Source organism: Panthera uncia, chromosome E1 (assembly GCF_023721935.1).
Source record: "Panthera uncia isolate 11264 chromosome E1, Puncia_PCG_1.0, whole genome shotgun sequence".
Taxonomy (NCBI): domain Eukaryota; kingdom Metazoa; phylum Chordata; class Mammalia; order Carnivora; family Felidae; genus Panthera; species Panthera uncia.
Genome location: NC_064814.1, coordinates 16,754,902 through 16,775,078, shown reverse-complemented (window position 1 = coordinate 16,775,078; position 20,177 = coordinate 16,754,902). Strand labels below are relative to the sequence as shown.

General features: G+C 38.5%; 1 protein-coding gene across 2 annotated transcripts; it reads left to right on the top strand.

The window, feature by feature from the left end:
- The first annotated feature begins 330 nt into the window (after positions 1-330).
- Positions 331-19,321, top strand: CCDC47 (coiled-coil domain containing 47). Of its 2 annotated transcripts, none has more exons than XM_049636343.1 (13): positions 331-527; positions 6,029-6,297; positions 6,978-7,085; positions 7,595-7,769; positions 9,393-9,514; positions 9,744-9,809; positions 12,141-12,242; positions 12,443-12,553; positions 13,217-13,302; positions 14,618-14,676; positions 14,996-15,105; positions 15,496-15,663; positions 17,649-19,321. In XM_049636343.1, the coding sequence occupies exons 2-13, from the start codon at positions 6,034-6,036 to the stop codon at positions 17,727-17,729; spliced, it is 1,452 nt and encodes a 483-aa protein (XP_049492300.1). In that variant the 5' UTR covers positions 331-527; positions 6,029-6,033; the 3' UTR covers positions 17,730-19,321. The 2 variants fall into 2 exon arrangements, with proteins under 2 accessions (XP_049492300.1, XP_049492301.1); XM_049636344.1 differs by lacking the exon at positions 331-527 and adding an exon at positions 4,573-4,787.
- The last annotated feature ends 856 nt before the right edge of the window (positions 19,322-20,177 follow it).

The window sequence follows — 20,177 nt, the reverse complement described above, 5'->3', positions numbered from 1 at the left end:
TTGGGCGGAAACCACTTATACATAAAATTGTGGACTCCCTAAACTCTGGTCCTTTTTAAATACGACCTAGGCAACATTTCTCTGCATGCCTCTAGCCACGTGGTCCCATAGAGCATGGCCACCTTTAGCTTCCGGAGCACCAGCTCAGAGTGATGACAATTTGAACCCTAGTGGAGAGGGTTGGGAACAGCGTGGGCGGTTCCGGCCCGGGGGCCGGGATTATGTAATTTTCCCAGCAGCCCCACCTTGTCTCAGCTGGGCGGGGGAGGAGGAGGTCTCGCGCGGTTCCCGAGGCTGCGTCCCGCCCCCGCTCCCCAACTGCGCGCAGGCGCGGACCGTCCGCACGCATTCTACGTAACGGATAGCGGAGGGTACGTGAAGAGTGGCTCAGCGTGACTGAGCTACCTGGTACGGCTGTGTCCTAGAGGGATCGGGAGTGGTAAAATCTCGGTGATCGTGCAGGTGGCGGCCGGGCGGAGAAACGACGGCTGCAGGAGGGCTTGGCTAGGTTCTAGACGCCGATACAGGTAGGAAACGGACCATGACGCGTTAGTCGGTGGGGCCGGGCCGGACCGAGCGGTGACTTTTAAGTTGCGTGGCCTACTCCGGTCCTGATTCCCACCCAACCCCCCTGTCAGGCTCAGGGTGACATGGATCGCTCCTTCTCACCTCTGCTGACCTTAAAAACTAAAGACAAGCTTTGCCCACACCAAAGCCCATTTTCTTTTGGTCTTCGAGGTTGGAGTGATTTTAACGGTTTTTGAGAACTTACCCGCAGAGCTGTGGGCAGATGCCAACTAGAAGGGCAAAGTTACAGGAAGCTTAAAGTGTGCAGCAGGAAGAATGGAGTATGGCCGTTGGGATGAATTGACTCTCCATGGAAAAACCCTGGTGGTTTAACAGAAGCAACAATTTCTGTGGCCATTTCTAACATAAAAGTATTTTTATCCAACGGGTGTAAAGAGACACGGGAATGTCTGCATGTTTTCCAGAAGTCTCATAGTCTGGCAGTTGTCAGAAAGGCCTAATCTGAAACGACAACAAGGAGTGATTTCTCCACTTCTTCCTCTTTGGTTTTTAAGTCCAGATCCAGTTTTGGAGAGACTACCGGGTGAGCTAGCAGGAGATAATCAAACCAGACTTGTTAGTGCTTGTGTTCCCTGCCCCAGGACTCTCAGGACTGGGTGGCCTGGCAGGGAGTTGTGCTTTTGAGAAATGAAATGACAGGTGCAGCTGAGAAACTTCTCAGAGGGAAGGCCAAGGTATAAGTGACTTGGATAATTTTAACCTAAATAACCTTGAAGGTGGCTTGTTACAGTGCTGAGTTTTCTTCAAATGTTTCTGTGGTGTGAACATTCTAAGTGGAAGTTCAATTGGAAATGATCAGACTTTTTGGCAGTTAAGCAAGTTGACTGTGCTAATGTTAATCTTTATTTGCTTCTATTTGAAAAAGTATAAAACTGGGATCTGAAAAGGGAAGCACTAAAAGTTAAGGTTTTTAAATCTTAAAGGGTGTTCCTAAGGCACAGGGGAAGGAAATAATGAGAATTAGTATTTAATGAATACTTCACATGTGCCAGGCACATATCTCCTGTAATAGCAACTACAGCCCTATGAGGCATGTAGTGAATGGATATCCCTTTTTTGTATGTGAGGAACAGGGAATTTTAAGTAATTAGTTTAAGATCATATGACTTGTAAATGGTAGGGCTGATGTTTTAAACTAAATGTAACTCCACCAAAGTACATACTCTTTTTCATATTTCTTCCAATTTTGACTATAATAAAGATAATTAAAGGAAGCTAACAATGTTTGGAGACACATCACAAACCTCTTTTGAGGTTGGTGTTGAGAAGGCAACTATGTTTTTCCATAAAATGTCCCCTGGTGCTAACCTTAAAGATCAGATATTGGAAAGGATTAGCCTGTCCTTTATGGCATTTCTCAAATCATTTGTGCCTTTCACATTTTATGAACTTTGTTCAGTTCTGAGTATATTTCTTGAGCAGCCTTGCATTGCAAGGTATTAGGCAATAACCTTTGATTGAACTGATTCCTTTAATAATTTACAGTGTTGTTGGGGCACCTTGGTGGCTCAGTCACAAGAGCATGAGACTCAATCTCAGGGACATGAGTTCAAGCCCCATGTTGGGCATGGAGCCTACTTAAAAAAAAAAAAGAATTTACAGTGTTGTAAATATGAGATATAGAATATTCACTGTCCCAGAGCACCTTGAAGGAGTAGTGCATCGGGACACCTGGGTGGCTCAGTCGATAAAGCGTCTAACTTCGGCTCAGGTCATAATCTCGCAGTGCATGGGTTCAAGCCCCGTGTCAGGCTCTGTGCTGCAGTTCAGAGCCTGGAACCTGCTTCAGATTCTGTGTCTCCCTCTCTCTTTCTGCCCCTCCCCTGCTCACACTCTCCTTCTCAAAAATAAATAAACATTAAAAAAAAAAAAGAAGAGTTGTGCATACTCCCTTTTGCCACCACTCACCCTGTTAGTACTAAACTCCCTGCATTCTGATTTTCATCCTAACCACTTCCCTGCAGTTGCCAATAATGATTTCATTGTTAGCATTTGGAAATTTCTGGTCCATATCTTACTTGAACTTTCTGCAGCAATTGAAACTGAGCTCTGTTTCCTTCTTAGAAATAGACTTCTCCTTTTGACTTCTATGTTACCTCTTTGACCAGAGTCTCTTCTTTTTTTCCAACCATTCCTTACTTTCCCATTCCAGTTCTTAGCTGTAATGATATGTTTCAAGAGTTTTTGGTGCTTTAAAAAAAAAATTTTTTTTAACGTTTATAAGTGGGGGAGGGGCAGAGAGACAGGGAGACAGAATCTGAAACAGGTGCCAGGCTCTGAGCTGTCAGCGGCGCTTGAACCCATGAACCATGAGATCATGACCTGAGCTGATATTGGATGCTTAACAACTGAGCCACCCAGGTGTCCTGGTGCTTTTTTTTTAAACCTAACTCTTAATACTCCCTGGTGATCTCATCCATTCCTGCACCGTCTCTGTTTGCATCTTAGACTTGTATGCTGAACTCCAGACTTATATTTCAAATATAAGTATTTGAAATACTTATGTAAGTATTATATACAATACTTATACAATATAAGTATTTCAAATACTTCCTTTTCTCCCTCTCTAAAATAAGTTATACTTTTTGTAGGGATTTTGTGAAAATCAAGAGATAAATGTTAATCATCTAACATACTGCCTGAAAATACTCCAGACTTTTCAACAGGTAGTAAATTTAATTTATTGTCTTCCCCCTCCCGCTTTGTTCTTTATCTCAAGGATGACTTTGTCTGGCTATGAATCAAGCCAAAATTTGGAATCACCCAGATCTTCCTTTCCGACATTCCCTATATCCCGTCACTGTATGCTGACATGTATAATTCTTAGTATCTGTCAAATCTGTTTTCCTCTTCATTCCCAATACCACTGCCAGTTCAATCTTATCTGACTATCTCAACACTTCTACTTTTCCAATTCTTCCTGTATATGAGCTGTCAGGGTTAACTTGCAAATCTGATAGTGCCACTCCTACCTAAATCCTTTAGGTGATTCTAATTATCCAGACTTCTTAGTGTGGTATTTAAATAAGGACCATCATGATCTGGCTCCTGCTGTCCTTTCTAGCCTAATTTCTCTGACTTGGGTCTACAAACCCAATGCTCTATTATACCAGACTTTAAAATACATTATTTCAGGAGTCTGTGATATAGCTATTCTATAGTCTGCAGCACCTTCTTTCATGCAGGAACCATGCTTTTAGTTTTTAAGAGAATTTTTTATTACAAAAACACATCATAGGAAAAAAAGAAAAAGTAAAGGCAAAATGCTCATTATCTTACTATACAAAATAATTACTTATATTTATGTCCTTCTAAACCTTTTTGGTTTTGTGTATGTGCTTCTAAAACAACATGGTTTCTCGCTTCATTTGTAACGATTTTTTGTTTGTTTATTTTTTTGAAGGAGAGTGTGTGAGCAGGGGAGGGGTAGGGAGAGAGGGAGAGAGAGGAATCCCAAGCAGGCTCTGCACCATCAGTACAGAGCCCAATATGGGGCTCATGACCTGAGTGGAAATGGAGAGCTGGACACCTAACCGACTGAGCCACCCAGGTGCCCTATTTGTAATGATTTTTAATGGACAAAAAGTAAATTTATTTTTTGTATGTGTCCATAGTTTAACCTAAGAGTTGCAAATTTTTTACTATCATAAATAATATTGTAACACATATCCTTGAAGCTAAAGTATCATGCAAATTTATGATTATTCAGGAATCATGTTTTACTTCTCTTGCCATAGTTAATCTGATGTGGTGATATGTTCAATGAGGGTAATTTGATTAGATATGGTAGGATCATCTTCTGAAAAGCAGTAAAAGCCAGAGGAGTTTATAATATTCTGTAGGAATTTGTTAGCCTTTGGTGGTTATTGAATTCTTAGGTAACAAAAGTTGTATTTTAGGAAGATGATACAGTTTTTTTGGTAAGAGAAGTAGGGAGCGAGTTGAGATGGGGAGACCATTTAGGATAATACTTTGATTGTTCAGCAGGTGATGGTAACTTGGATTATCATGGTGACTTTGGGAACCAAAGAAGGAAACACAAGGATTAGATATCTCACTCTTTTCAACAAGTTAAGCCTGGAAAAATGGGATTGATATTAATGGAGAAATTCAGGTACCTGTTGATTTTGAGATGATCGTCAGGCAGTAATCAGCAGACTGCAGCCTGAGAGACAGACTGTTTCTGTATAGCCTATGAAGTAAGAATGGGGTTTTTTTTGGGTTTTTTTTTTTTTGCATTTTTAAAGGGTTGTTTTAAAAAAGAATATGCAATTGAGACCAATATGTTGTTCACAGAGCCTAAAATGTTTATTATTTGACCTTGTACAGAAAAAAAGTCTGTAGGACATGAAAATGGATGTGTCTGTTAGAAAATCGGTGCTATAGGGCTGGTGTTTAGATGAGAGATGAGGACTGGAAGTACAGCCTAAATAGATTTGATGGTTTAAATCTAACTACTTTTTAAACTCTAGATCAAATGTTCTCCCTTTTTTGGTAAAGCCTTACCTGTTTGATAAGATGATTTCATTGTCCTCTTTGTTTTCATATCATTTGGCACATTTTTGTCACAGATCTGATTTCATGTTATTTGTTGGTTCAGAAACTTATTTGGGTGGTGGAACATCTAGTGTTCTTTTTAGAAAGCTGTGAAATACTGATGAATTTAATTCTATTTATTTAATTACTACTTTAAGTAAGTGATATAAAAATCATAGTCACTGGCCTACATTTGAGAAGCCACTTGAGAAATGGTTCATATGGTAGGGATTCTGGAGACATAACTGGGATCAAATCATAGCTCTATGCCACTTGGTAGTTGTGTTACTTAGCGTAACTAGTTGTGTTACTCTGCCTCCTTTTACTTGTCTGTGAAATGGGGATGTTAATATGTTACTTTCCTCAAAGGGTTATGAGGATTAAATTAGTTGCTTTTTGTAAAGCCTTTAGGACAGGGCCTAGAACTTTTGTATATTAAACATGTGCTTTGATTATTGATGTTCAGATATCCGGATACACACAAAATTGATCTAAGGATGAGTAGCTTTTCTATCCATTTATTACTGCTAATGGATCAATAGTTGGATCTCATTCTTATTTCATTATACCACTTCCCAGTTCCTATATAAAGCTTTTATAGGCTCTCAAAAACAAAACAAAACAAAACAAAACTTAATACCCAGTGTTAATGGAAACCAACCTAAAGAAATTAAACGACTTGCCCAGGATTTAACAGATAAGTAGTGACACAGTCCAGACTAGTACCCAGATCTCTTGACCCTCACCCTTGCTCTTTATATAACACTATTTGAAATGAATAGTATTAAGTTTTTTTAAAGCAGGAGAGAATCATAGATATATTTTTTATTACAAAATTTGGTATGTGCAGAATGGCTGTCCATTAAGGGTTTTTGTTTTTTGTTTTTTTTAACTCATTTTTAAGGTGCAATGAAAGCCTTCCTTGCTTTCTGTGTTGTCCTTTTGGTGTTTGGGAGTGTCTCTGAAGCCAAATTTGATGATTTTGATGATGAGGAAGACATAGTGGAATATGATGATAATGACTTTGCTGAATTTGAAGATGTCACAGAAGATTCTATTACTGAATCTCCTCAACGGGTGATAACTACTGAAGATGATGAAGATGAGACCACCGTGGAGTTGGAAGGGCAGGATGAAAACCAAGAAGGAGATTTTGAAGATGCAGATACCCAGGTGAAGTTCTTTTTCTTGATTTCTTAGGAAAGTGGAAGCATGGGAAAATTTGTAACTGACACTTTCCCTAGACATTAAAAGTAACACCCAGGGGTGCCTGGGTAGCTCAGTCAGTTAAGCGTCTGACTTCAGTTCAGGTCATGATCTCGTGGTCTGTGAGTTCAAGCCCCGTGTCGGGCTCTGTGCTGACATCTCAGAGAATGGAGCCTGCTTCAGATTTTGTGTCTCCCTCTCTCTCTGCCCCTTTCCCGCTCTCACTCTGTAGAGACAGAGTGAGACACTCCCTCTCTCTCAAAAATAAATAAACGTTAAAAAAAAAAAAGTAACACCCACATCTAGGGAGTGATATCTTACCCTCTGGTATCTTTATTTTTGTTTGGTAGGTGGAACTCTTCTAAATTTTTTGGTAGGTTCCCACCTTTTACATTGATGGAAGAATGGATTGTATTTTTCTCCTATGGAGAGCCTGGCTGGAAGGGGTAGTGAATACCATGTGTGGGTGGGAATTGTATCAGAGTTGAAATGCATGGAGAGTTATCATTTCTTACAAACATGGAATATCTGTGTTCTGTGCTGCTGCTTACATGTTCTGTTTTCCTCTACAAATACTGCCTACAAAAATGAGATGCAATTGCTGGCCACATTTGTAGGGGGAAACAGATTGTGCCTCGTTTTTGTAGGAGGGAGATACGGAGAGTGAGCCATATGATGATGAAGAATTTGAAGGTTATGAAGACAAACCAGACACTTCTTCTAGCAAAAATAAAGACCCAATAACAATTGTTGATGTAGGTATACAGGATTCTGAATTCTAAACTAACCAACAAAATATCTGGTTGTCATTAATCCCAGAAATATAACTAGTGACATGTAGCTGGTGTTGATGTAATGGTGGGAGCTGTGAAAGAGTTTGTCATCAATTCTTCTGATAAAACCACACCTAGAGAAGCAACCCCTATGTTCTTATTCTGGCCCTCCTAGTTTTATTTATCGAGGAATGATAAGACTAGAAACTGGATTTATTTGGGGTGGGACTCAGAATCAAGTTTAATACAGAGGGCTTTCCAGCTTTTCATTCTGTTTGATTGTCCTCACATTTCCTTAAAGAATCTTTTTGAGGCTGACCTAGAAAACAAAATGGGCATATTTTTCAAAGTATAACCATGATCAATGACAGTTATCTAAATTATCCACTTCTCTTTATGGGTTTTTTTATTCTCCTTTATCCCATGAGTTGGATGGACTCCATCTCCTTCAGCCTCAGCCAACATTAAATGGAATGATTGTTCATCTTTAGGTTCCTGCACACCTCCAGAACAGTTGGGAGAGTTATTATCTAGAAATTTTGATGGTAACTGGTCTGCTCGCCTACATCATGAATTATATCATCGGGAAGAATAAAAACAGCCGCCTTGCCCAAGCCTGGTTTAACACTCATAGAGAGCTTCTGGAGAGCAACTTTACCTTAGTAGGTAAGTTGGGCCAATACAAAACCAGCTGCATGCTCGAACGCCACCTGGTAAGAACTATTTGTTGCCCTCAGTATAAGCCTCTAACTGCTTTCATGGACTGCTGAAGAGGATGCTTTTTTTTTCTCAAGGATCCCATTTTTATTAGGTTGCATGTACTGAATTAATTGCATTTATGAAGTAATTTTCTAATTTTTCATTAGTCAGTAAGGAATTTTGACATTTTAGGTAGCTTGATAAATGCTTTCAGTTCATCTTTTAGAAATTACAAATCCCTTAGAATTCCCTCAAGTTCTGGGAACTTTAGTTTTGGATCCACTGAGAAGGTACGCACTAAAGTATCTTAGAGGAACCCCTGGACTTGTGTGGCCTAGAGAGTAAAGTGGACTCAACCCACCTTCACCTCAGTTTGACCTTTCATACTTTGTTTCCTTTCAGTAAGCAAGTAAGTATCTATCTGCTCAGCTCTTTAGCAGATTGCCTTTTTGTTATATTAGGTCCTTTGCATACATTGTTTCTTATGTAATCCTTGTAACGACACTTATTTGGAAACAGTTTCTGTTTTCTAGAGGAACTAAAGTCCAAGAATGTTACAATTTGTCTAAGCTAGTACATTGCAACATGATACTAGAACATAGTCTACCTGCTTTCAAAGTCTGTGCTCTCTCCACTGTACCATAGTATTTCAGAGTACTTTTTGACTTGGAAATTAGGAAAAAAAGAAACAGCCTTTAATGCCTTCCACTTCCCCTCATGTGTTTTCATTTGGTGTGTCAGTCTGCTTTACCTTGTGAGGTCGAGCAATTTGTACACTTAATGGATTAAATGAAGGGAGGAAATGATTGGAATTTGAGGTCTCTCTAGATCTAAAATACAACTCAATGCCAGTGTTACCATGTTGCTGTTGGAAAGCAAATTTGGTTAAAGTTAATCCATAGGATACACAAGAGGGAGTGGTGAATAGTTTGTATTAATGGTACTTTTTATTTACTGCATAGGAGTTTCTTTTTGTTAGTTTTAACTTTTGACAGACATTTAAACTGACTTTGCTCCATTTTGTAGCTAATTCTGAGGCATTTATATTCCAAACAGATCATCACTAATAAGTCATCTTGAGTCCATAATTTAAAAAAAAAATTTTTTTTTAAAGTTTATTTATTTTGAAAGAGAGAGAACAAGCAGGGGAGGGGCAGAAAGAGGAGGAGAGAGAATCCTAAGCAGGTTCCTGCTGTCCATGCAGAGCCTGTGAGATAATGACCTGAGCTGAAACCAAGAGTCAGAGGCTTAACTGACTGAGCCACCCAGGTGCCCCTTTAAGATTATATTTTTAAGTAATCTCTACACCCAACATGGGGCTCGAACTCACAACCCCGAGATGAAGAGTTGCATGCTCTACCAACTGAGCCAGCCAGGCACCCTGGAGTCTAGTTTTTTTGGTGGAGACAATAAAGAATATTAAAAGGAATGATGCCCATTTGTTGTAACATATGTCCAAAGAAGAGTTCTATAAGATAGCAAAGTATTGCTTCACTAAAGGTATGATCATTTGGGGGTCAGAATGGAGGAAGATGTGGTGATTAGGCCCCAACATTCTCAGTGAATCACATTAAGTGGGTTTACCCCTAGGGGATGATGGAACTAACAAAGAAGCCACAAGCACAGGAAAGCTGAACCAGGAGAATGAACATATCTACAACCTGTGGTGTTCTGGTCGAGTGTGCTGTGAAGGGATGCTTATCCAGCTGAGGGTAAGTACAGAATTTCTGGTACAATGTATATCTTCCTTTAATTTTTCTCCAGTATGATTCCAAGGCCAAATTCAGTGTCTTATCCTTTCTTTTTTGACTAAATTAGGTCTAAAAATCATCTTTCTACTAACTGGTAAATGTAGAGTATATTTGATAAAACATGTGATTCCCCTTTCAAGGTCTTTTCTTTATAGTAATAAAAGTTGCAACTATTCCCTTGTTTTCTCAGTTCCTCAAGAGACAAGACTTACTGAATGTCCTGGCCCGGATGATGAGACCAGTGAGTGATCAAGTGGTATGTATTTTTTAGTAGTTTTCTATGTATACATTGAATTCTTAACTTCTTAGAGTCTATTCCATTCCTTGCCTGGATTCTGTTTGAATTTCAGGCAACTTGTGTCCCTTGCCAAAAATGGACCCTTTTCTATTTCAACAGATTACCTTCTACTTAGGGTGCCAACTGTGAGGAGTGGGAACATGTGCTTTTTGTAGGGAAGGAGATAATACTGTATCACTAGGTAGGTTTGCTGAGTCAGCCTGGATGATGGGGGGGGGTGGGGGGAATAGTTGTCACAGACAGTTTGCCCTCATGTCTTACTCTGTGCCTTGTGTATGCTTTTATCTTGACAGCAAGATGGGTTTCTTTTCAAATATTTTTTGCTTCAAATAATACGTCTTTGGCTGAATGAGCTTAAATTGTGATCTGGGGACCTTATTGTTTGGTATACCTTCTTCCCTTTATTTAAATCAACATGTTGATCTGCAGATTGTGTCCTTTGTCAAAAATGCCACATTCCCCCCTCTCCATTCATTCAATAAGTAAGTGCTGCCTCCCAATGCTACAAGAATCCAAAATATAAAAAAATATAGTTTCTCATATATACTAGTAGAACAAGAAATGGCTGCATATATGTCAAAATACAAAGCAGTATTTGGTTAACAATTGCTGTATAAGTAATATAATTAGATACTTTGAAATGTCATTGGATTGGGGTACTTGGCTGGCTCAGTCTGGAGTGTATGACTCTTGATATTGGGGTTGTGAGTTCAAGTCCCACATTGGGCACAGAACTTGCTGGGGGGCCGGGGGGAGGTCATTGGCTTGAAACTCATTTTAAAGGTCTCATTTTTAGTTGCAAACCTATCTTTTATTCATTTAATTTTTCTAATATGGCCACTGATGGTTCAATCTACTAATTTTTAGAGACTCATCAGTTAGGAGTCCTGTCATTCTTTCTCCTACTAGTTACCATCTGATTAGGTAGAAAGGAGGAAATTTTGCTGCATCTTCAGCTATCTTTTTGTGGAAACTCTTCTTAGAGTGTTGTTTTAATCCTTTTCAGTTCTTCCCTGAGGTAGATTTAATCTGTTTTCCCTCAGCCAGCAATCATTTTATCCCTTTTTTTCTGCAAAGATAAACAGCCTCAACAAACATGATTTTCTATATTTTTTAGTCCTTTTCCTGGGTTTGTTTTTTTTTTTAAGGTGTTGTTTTGTGTAATTTCTGCTCAACAATGGAAAAGCAGAAAATCTTTCCTTTTATAGCTGCCATCTTGCCAGGTCTTTGCTATATTTCTGTACTTTAACACTTCCCTTCGAAATACTGATCATTTTTGGCCCAGACGTTTTAAAATATGATTAATATGACAAATAGTGTCATGTTTTATCATACCAGACTCTTCAGGTTTTTTTACTTTATCTCCCTGGTCCAATGCAGTTTATTAAAAACTATTTAGCTATCTCTGTGGTATTTTCCAACATGAGCAAGCAATTCTCTGATTGTCCAGATACCAGCTGTTTATGTCCAGCAATTCAGTTCTATTCACTTCTGATACTGTATACTTGGAGTTGGTGCCAGATTCCACAAGTAAAAAAATCTGAGTCCCGTAAGACTGCTCGCACTTCAGATGCCAGTTGCAAGTCCCAGGCCATCATACTTCTGATTACCTGGCTATAAATCAAGAGTTCCTTGGCTCAGTTGGTAGAGCATGGGACTCTTGATCTTGGGTTGTGAGTTCAAGACCCATGGTTGGATATGGAGATTATTTAAAAATGAAATCTATTCAGGAATAGCCACATGGAAGAGAGGCATCAGGTAAGGTGTGGGGGTGGAGGTGGTGTGCAGAGCTTCCAGGCTCTCTTTGGATTGTACTGCCCTCCCAGCAAATCTAAATGTTCGGCAACTTGAAGTTCTAGAGCATGGGGTCCTCTTCTCAAGGTCATTTAGGTGGTTGGCAGAAGTCATGTCCCCATGGTTGTTAAGTTCCCAGTTTCCTACTGTTGCCAACTGGAAACCATTCAGCTCCTAAAGGCCATTCTGCAGTCTTTGGCACATGGTTCCCCCCATAAGCCCTTTCCCACTTCAACTTTTTTCTTCAACTAGGGCCCTGTCCCTTTTGAGTTGAGGGCTCACTTGGTTAGATCATTCCAGGATAAAGTCCCTTTTGACTAACTCGGTCATCTAATCAGCAACCTTCTGCCACACGACACAACATAATCATGGGAATGATATCCATCATTTTCACAGGTTCCTCCCATTCAAGGGGAGGATGTACACACCAAGGGGTGGGAATCTTGGGGGCTATCATAGGAAACTAACAGGTGAGTTTTGTAATTGTTTTTAAAGCAAATAAAAGTAACCATGAACGATGAAGACATGGATACCTATGTGTTTGCTGTTGGCACTCGGAAAGCCTTGGTGCGACTCCAGAAGGAGATGCAGGATCTGGTATGTTGTTCCAACTCAAATATATGTAAAACTGTCCCTCTTTATTACATAGACATTCAACTTGAGGGCATAGGGTATTTAATCATATCACTTGAATCGTTAAGCACCACTTTGAAAGAGGTCAGAACATACTCTCTTGAGGAAGAAAGTTTGTTTATAATAAAATGTCATGTCTTATCTTCAATTACTTCTTCCTCTAGAGTGAGTTCTGTAGCGACAAACCTAAGTCTGGAGCAAAGTATGGACTGCCAGACTCCTTGGCCATCCTGTCAGAGATGGGAGAAGTCACGGAGGGAATGATGGATACAAAGGTAAATGCAATAGAAGACATAACATTTGCAGACCTCAGCATTTACAGGGCACAAGTCCTTCATTTTATGACAATGCTCTATTCCTTTCCCTCACAAACATTAAAATACCTTCTTTAAGCAATAGATTAGTTTGTCAAAAAAGATAGCTTAATTAGTCAAGTAAATCTCTGTAAACCAAGAGCAAGTTATTCCTAGGATTGCTAGTGGCTTTCAAGTTTTTTGTAAAAGGACTACAACATTAATCCTTATCACCATGGCATTTAGTCCATTTTTTTTTTCTATTGATTGTGGAATGGTAGCACATCTCAGTATCTTAAAAACACGGAGTAGCTTAAAGACAGTTCTCATGTAAGTTCAAGTTGATGTGCTTATGAAGACTCCCCTGAAACTATTTTAGATTTTATCTTCATGCTTTCATTCTTGTTTGGAACATTATTTTGAGATTATTTTCAGCTGTTCAATAAGAAATTCGATCATTGGTATGACCAAAGAAAGATGCTATTTTCATCATAGACATCCCTTATCTTAAATTTCATTTTTTAAAAGCTTTAACCTTAATGCCATTTTGAAAAAGTAAGGAGGATTAAAAAGTGAATATCTTTATGAAAAAAAGGGAAATGCATCAAACCCTACATAAAAAAAATTTTTTTTTCTTTATTTCAGATGGTTCACTTTCTTACTCACTATGCTGACAAGATTGAATCCGTTCATTTTTCAGACCAGTTCTCTGGTCCAAAAATTATGCAAGAGTACGTATGAGATAAAAATACTGAAATTAACTGTCCCCGCTAGCTTTCTGTGTTGAAACACCCACAAGGTGCTTCTGCAGTTTTTCTTGTCAAATGAGGGAAGTTGATGACAGGCATCCTAAGTTTTCCTTTGCTTGGACTGCATGTGTCATGAAGGTAACTGAAAACCTATGGGAGACAAGCCTCCCAGTTTGCTGTGTGTCACCGAATGTATGCACCAGCCGCTCAGTGAGGTGTATGATAATCTTACAGAATGGCAAATACTAAGAAAATGTAATTGCTAATCTCTTTGTCCTTTGTAGTCGAGATTTTTCTTTCCTTTTTTAATTTCTAATATGAATCTGTGATGTTTGACTTATGTTTGATTGCAAGTCTCTGCATTTTATAGTTCATGGCCCTTTCTGGCTTCCTTCTTTGAATAGTTCAGTGATTGTATTCTTTCGTGGTGTATTATCAGATGCTGTCAATGTGATAAGAGTTTCTGGCTTTAGAGTAATACTGTTTGATTGTTCACATTCAGGACCCGAGTTTGTTTGAAATTACATCCTGTCTCAGGAGCGCGTACTCATTTAAGTTTACCCTTGGTGTAGAATTGGTTCTGACCTAAATTTTTGGTTAGGGGCTTCTCTCTCATAAACTATGGAGTTGGGTTAAAAGCTAATCCAGATTTTAGTTGCGTGTCAAAATTATTCAGGTCCTTATGCCTCTGGATAGTATTGCATCATCCTTGCTTTGCTCAACTTAGTAACAACACTACGGGCAAAGTATCACATTGTGACATTCATGGAGCCTTTTATGTGTAGGGGGAAGAGAGGAGGGTTGATAGTCAAAGATTACAAAGGAATCTTTGGTGAGTAGGAACTAAATTCTGTATGCTATAGTAGATCATTTATAAATTTATTCTGAGCCCTGACTCAAAAATAAGATGTTTCCTTATAGGAAGATAGAAGTTGGAAGTAAAACATAAAAATCCATCAAAATAAGTAAACATATTCTTTAAAATGCGGGCCTCATACTTAAATACAAGCTCATTTCTGGCTCCCCAGGTAAGAGGAATATATCCCGCCTGGGGAGCATCACTGGAATTCCCAGGTGTACAATGAAGATGACTTGGGAATGCATCCATTAGATAGACGAGTGGACCAGGGGATCTGTAAAGCTCCTTCAGGCTTTGAGATTCTATTCAACTTTGAGATGCCAAGCCAAATACTGTGCTGATTATTTGCAGGTATCTGATCATCTAAGTGAATTGAGTGACTTATGTGAATGGAAAGTATCTTTCTTATGTTCTAAAGTAGCCTTTCTTTTATGACAGGGAAGGTCAGCCTTTAAAGCTACCTGACACTAAAAGGACACTATTGTTTACATTTAATGGTAAGTGTTCTGTGCTTAGCCTGAGTTCTTCATTTTCTGTGAGACGATCTTAAGGAGAGTATTGTTCCCTCCTAAAAGCCACAAAAACTTACCTTAAAATTACCTCCATGCCTGCTTTTTGGTTTTTGGGTTTCTTCAATAAGAGATCCTTTTATTTATTTTAATTTGTTTTTTCCTGCTGCATTTTAGCTGCCTAAGACACTAAGGAGAAAGGAGCCTATTTAAAACAAACAAACAAACAAACAAAACACCGGAGTTGGGTGACCCAGAAGTATTAATGCTGCCATTAACTCAATAGGCAAATGGCTTTGTTTTCCAGTGCCTGGCTCAGGTAACACTTACCCAAAGGATATGGAGGCTTTGCTACCCTTGATGAACATGGTGATTTATTCTATCGATAAAGCCAAAAAGTTCCGACTCAACAGAGAGGTAAGACCCACAGCCTTTATTATAAGTTGGCACCTTTTATTGTTATTTTCCCCCCAGGGGAGTCAGTGAGCAATGATTTCAGTGATTATATCTTTGCTAGTTTGCTAGTTGACTTGAAAGTACTAAATGGGAATAGTTTTTAAAAAAATACTAACGGTTGTCTGGGTGGCTCAGTGGGTTGAGTGTCTGACTCTTGATCTCAGCTCAGGTCATGATCTTGTCGTTTGTGGGATTGAGCCCCACGTTGGTCTCTGCGCTGACAGCTCCTTCTCTGCCTCTCTCTCTCAAAATAAACCAACTTAAGAAAAAGAAAAGTAAAAGAATACTAAAGGGGACTTGAAATGGATTGAAATGGATTTCTTATGAAACACTTTGTTTCTTGGGGAAAAGGGCAAACAAAAAGCAGATAAAAACAGAGCTCGAGTAGAAGAAAACTTCCTGAAGCTAACACATGTGCAAAGACAGGAAGCTGCACAGTCTCGGCGTGAGGAAAAGAAAAGAGCAGAGAAGGAGCGAATCATGAATGAGGAAGATCCTGAGAAACAGCGCAGGCTGGAGGTAAGACTTTTCTTCTCCTTGCTTAGTGGTAAAACTAGGATTTATTAGGATACCTGTTGTGCCATATTGACTGTTAAGGTAATTCTGTGTGGGAATGTACACAGACTTAAAGGTTTAGCATTTTGTCAGTACTTGGGATATTATTAGTTACTTGATAGCACTATAAAGGAGAATAAATTATCCTTCCTTTTCAAACCATCTTAGATTGAGTCTGTGATCCTGGAGGATGATATAAATGATCCTTTCCCCAGCACAATCCCATTTTGAAAGTTCCACTATGATTTTTCAAGCCAAACACCTAACTTAAGTAGAAAGAAATTAGGAATTTTAATAGAAGCCAGCACGTGTCCAAATACATCTTGTTTTATGAGATTTTTAATTTGATTATAGAATTAGACAATTCTAATATTTTTGTTTGTATTTTTGTTTTCTATTTTGTATGTAACCAAAATCTCAAACTCAAGAGCTTTATAGGTTGTGGTATGTTTTAAACATCAGCACAGTCTCACATTTTTTTGAAATAAGACGCCATAGTCCAAGCTCTAAATTTTAAACCTTGTGAATGCTGGTCAAAAAAAAAGAGAGAGAATAAAGTTCTGGGAGATGTGAATTCTAATGAGAATAATCTCGAGAACTGAAGAAAATCCTTAGAAATGAAGGAGACCTGCTGCCAAGAAGCAGTGAGGCTGCTGAGTGGCACTGCAGGTGCAATGGTGTCATTAATGCTGTTGAGTACAGTCTCCAGGATACCACAGGCCTCCTCCCATTTTATCCTTTCCACCATTTTTCATTTGATTTTGTTTTCCTATAAAAGCAGTGTTAACGGGACACCTGGGTGGCTCAGTTGGTTAAGTGTCCGACTCCTGATACCAGCTCAAGTCGTTGCTTTTGCAGTCATGAGATTGAGCCCCACATCAGGCTCTGCATTGACAGCACAGAGCCTGCTTGGGATTCTCTCACTCACTCTCTCAAGATAAATAAATGAACATTAAAAATAAAAGCAGTGTTAACAGTGATGGTTCGGTTCTTTGGGGTACTTACACAATAGCACAGCTATGTTTGGATAAACATTCAAGCTTCCCACTGCTGCACTGGTAAATAGTTTTTCCTCATCTAATGTTGAAACCTAACATAGTCAAAAGTTCCCAAACCACCAATTGTACAAATCACCCTTTGAAATGTAATTTGTTATACTGTCAATAACTGTCCATACTACGTGCTTCTGTTTTCCCTATTCCATATCTTCTCAATCCTATACCAATAGGGGAGTATATTTCTCAGCACATTTCTACCCCAAACTTCTAAAAATATTAAGTTTGAGATTACATATGAAATAATCTTTAATCAGTTGTGACCCCTAGTAACCAACAGTGAAGTCATACTTTGGCTTGGCCTCTAAGGTTTCCCTCCGTACAGGTAATAATAACCAGTGACTTTTACCACCAAAATAATGTGTTTGGAGCTTCTTTTTCTCTTCTATCTAACCTCGTAATTCCTAAATAAAAATAGGATAAAAATTCCCATTTGAACATTACACATCGAAATATTGTGCTTAGGTTTAACATCTATGCTAATAAGAGATGCACAATTAACATCTCTTGTTAGCCTGAACAAACAAGATCTTAAGGTTTTCTGAACTGCAGTACAAATCCTTGGCAGATACACGTAAATGTGATGATAAAAGTTAAGTTGGTGTTGGAAAGTTAAGTTGGTATAGGAAAAGTCAGTATTCTGATTTACTGCTTAAACGCTGCTTAAGGCTGCTTAAACGTAGTGTTTAATTTCTTTCTGAGATTTGAGTTACCTTTACTTCATCTCAAGCTAATTTTCTTTAACCACCATAGATATAAGGAATTTTTATAACTATTTTTTCAAATGTTATTTATGGTACAAGCCTAGGTTTTTGAATAATAATATAGTCAGTATTCTAGTTTTGATTTTTTTGTGTGTGCTTAGAACTTTAGATTCCCTTTTTTTTTTTCTAGGAAGCTGCCTTGAGGCGTGAGCAAAAGAAATTAGAGAAGAAGCAAATGAAAATGAAACAAATCAAAGTGAAAGCCATGTAAAGTCATCCCAGAGATCTGAGTCCTGGTGCCACCTGGAAGCTCTGAATTCACAGAGAACAAAAAATACCAGTCCCTTTCTCATCTTAAAGTCCAAACACTCCCAAGTGACTAAGAAATCCTTATTTCATCATCTGTTCTGTTTTTGGAGTTTTACAGAGGTTATAGATGCAAGGGAAGGACTCTGTTTCTGTAATTCTCGTCCAAATAACCAAATTATTTTGATTATTTTATGAAAGGAATATATAAGATTTGTGTAGTGTTAAAATATTTTTAAAATTATAACACAAGTCATCAGTGCTTTTAGTGCTTTGATGTTTGAAGAAATATCATGAAGTTTATAGATATATAATTAGATTGTTGCTTTTTGTTTAAACTGGGTAGTTGCAAAGGCTATGAAGACTGACTCTAAACCAAGATTCCACAAATAACTATTGGAATTGCACAATAAACATTGCTTGGTGTTTTCTTCTGTGTGTACATTAACCTTATAAAAAAGTAAAATTTAGAACACTATATGTGGTAGTGCAATTTCAGGGACTCAAAACATAATGTAGTTCAATGTATGTTTTGTAGGTGGGAGGTGCTGATGACAGTGTTATATCTATAGGGTTTAGGATACTTACATGTACATGGAAAATTCTAAGGATAGGTAGTACAGGAGCACAGTTTCTTCCTTACCTGATACCACAAGCTAATGACAATGTGAATGCTGTATTTAAGTGGGTGTATGTTTTCCTTGAGTAACAAATGCATGAAAAATTAACTGCTTCACCTAGATCAGATCAGCGGTCTGTGTGAAGTTACACATGTTTCTCCTTCTTGGTTGTTGCAAACTATTGGATGTTCATAGAGAAGCTCTATTCTCTGTGTATGGCTGTGTCCCTTTGCTTCTCCTTCTGCTTTTATTTCTAACACAGTTGAGGCTGGGTATGTTCTTTCAAAGAAATAGCCATGAATATGCATAAATATACTTTTAAAAATGAGCTTTCCTAAACTATTGAGAGTTCTTTCTGCCTCTTGAGGAAGGAACTCTTTGAGGAGAGGCCCATCTATCTGCACGAGCATTTAGCTTGTTCAGATTTCTGCATTTTATAAATGCTTCCTACTAAGAAAGCATTTTTTAAGTCACCGCTTGTACCAGGTAATTTTTGCTGGGGATGGGAAAAGGTTGGGTTTTTTGGTGGGAGAGGGGTGGGTGGATATTTTTTTGTTGATGCTTTATGTACAGGTGTGTTCTTAGGCAATAACGAGTTGCTGTGAAAACAGTATGTGCTGCTGCCTTTGTAACTGCATGGAAACTTTCCACATGGGTTTTTCTCTAAGTTAATGCAGAAATGTGTAAACTGGGAGATGCAAATGTAATATTTTTTTTAACAGTTCATGAAATTAAGTTATTAAAATAACAAAAATAACATTTAATTACTTTAATGCTATAGAATTCTAGAATTAGCCTTGTTTTACAAAGTTTAAAATAGGTTTTAGAAATCAAAGTTGATATGCTTAGCTATCTTTTGATTAATAAAAGCTTTCTTAAAGTCCCACACATTTGGACCATGGCAGCTAATTTTGTAACTTAAGCATTCATATGAACTACCTATGGACATATATTAAACTAATTGACAAAAATCTCAGAGTGCCGCCTTTACTTTTCTGGGGTTGCCCTATTAAGAGTATAAGCCCATAGAAGTGTTCTTTCTGTTGCACGGAAGTCAGCACTGAAATGCTTTTCCTTCAAAAGAGTTGGCCTTGATATTAATCCCTTAGTTGTTACCAGTTATTTTTAGAATGTTTTCTATTTTTAGAGCCATATATATTATTAATGGGCTCCTCCTCAAAGTCCCCCCTCTTTAGTTAAGGCACCATTATCTCTTTCTCCTATAAATGAGAGAATATTGTTGACTGTCACACATTGGAAAACCATTAAGCCCTCTTCTGCATTGCCGGGCGCTTAGCAATGACAAAACAAGCACTGGCCGGGAAGATAAAGACCTGGCTTTAGTGCCAGCAAAATCAATACTAAGCCCTTGACTTTGGGCAAGTCACTAGCCTCTTTGAGTCTCTGTTCTGTTCCTCTTCCTAGAAAGTAAGGATAGTAATTATCTTCTTTCCTACTCCATAGGTAGGTCAACACTAAGAGGTAATGTGTAAAATTCTCTTATAAACTATAGCACTTTAAAAATGTAAGGTATCATTGTGTCTCCCTCTCTCTGCCCCTCCCTGGCTCACACTGTCTCTCTCAAAAATAAATAAACATTAAAAAGAAAAAAAAAATTAATTAAAAAAAAGGGAGCACCTGGGAGGCTCAGTCGGTTGGGCGTCTGACTTCAGCTCAGGTCCATCTCATGGTCCAGGAGTCAAGCCCTGTGTTGGGCTCTGTGCTGACAGCTCAGAGCCTAGAGCCTGTTTCAGATTCTGTATCATCTAGGACTATTCTCCAAATGGTGTATC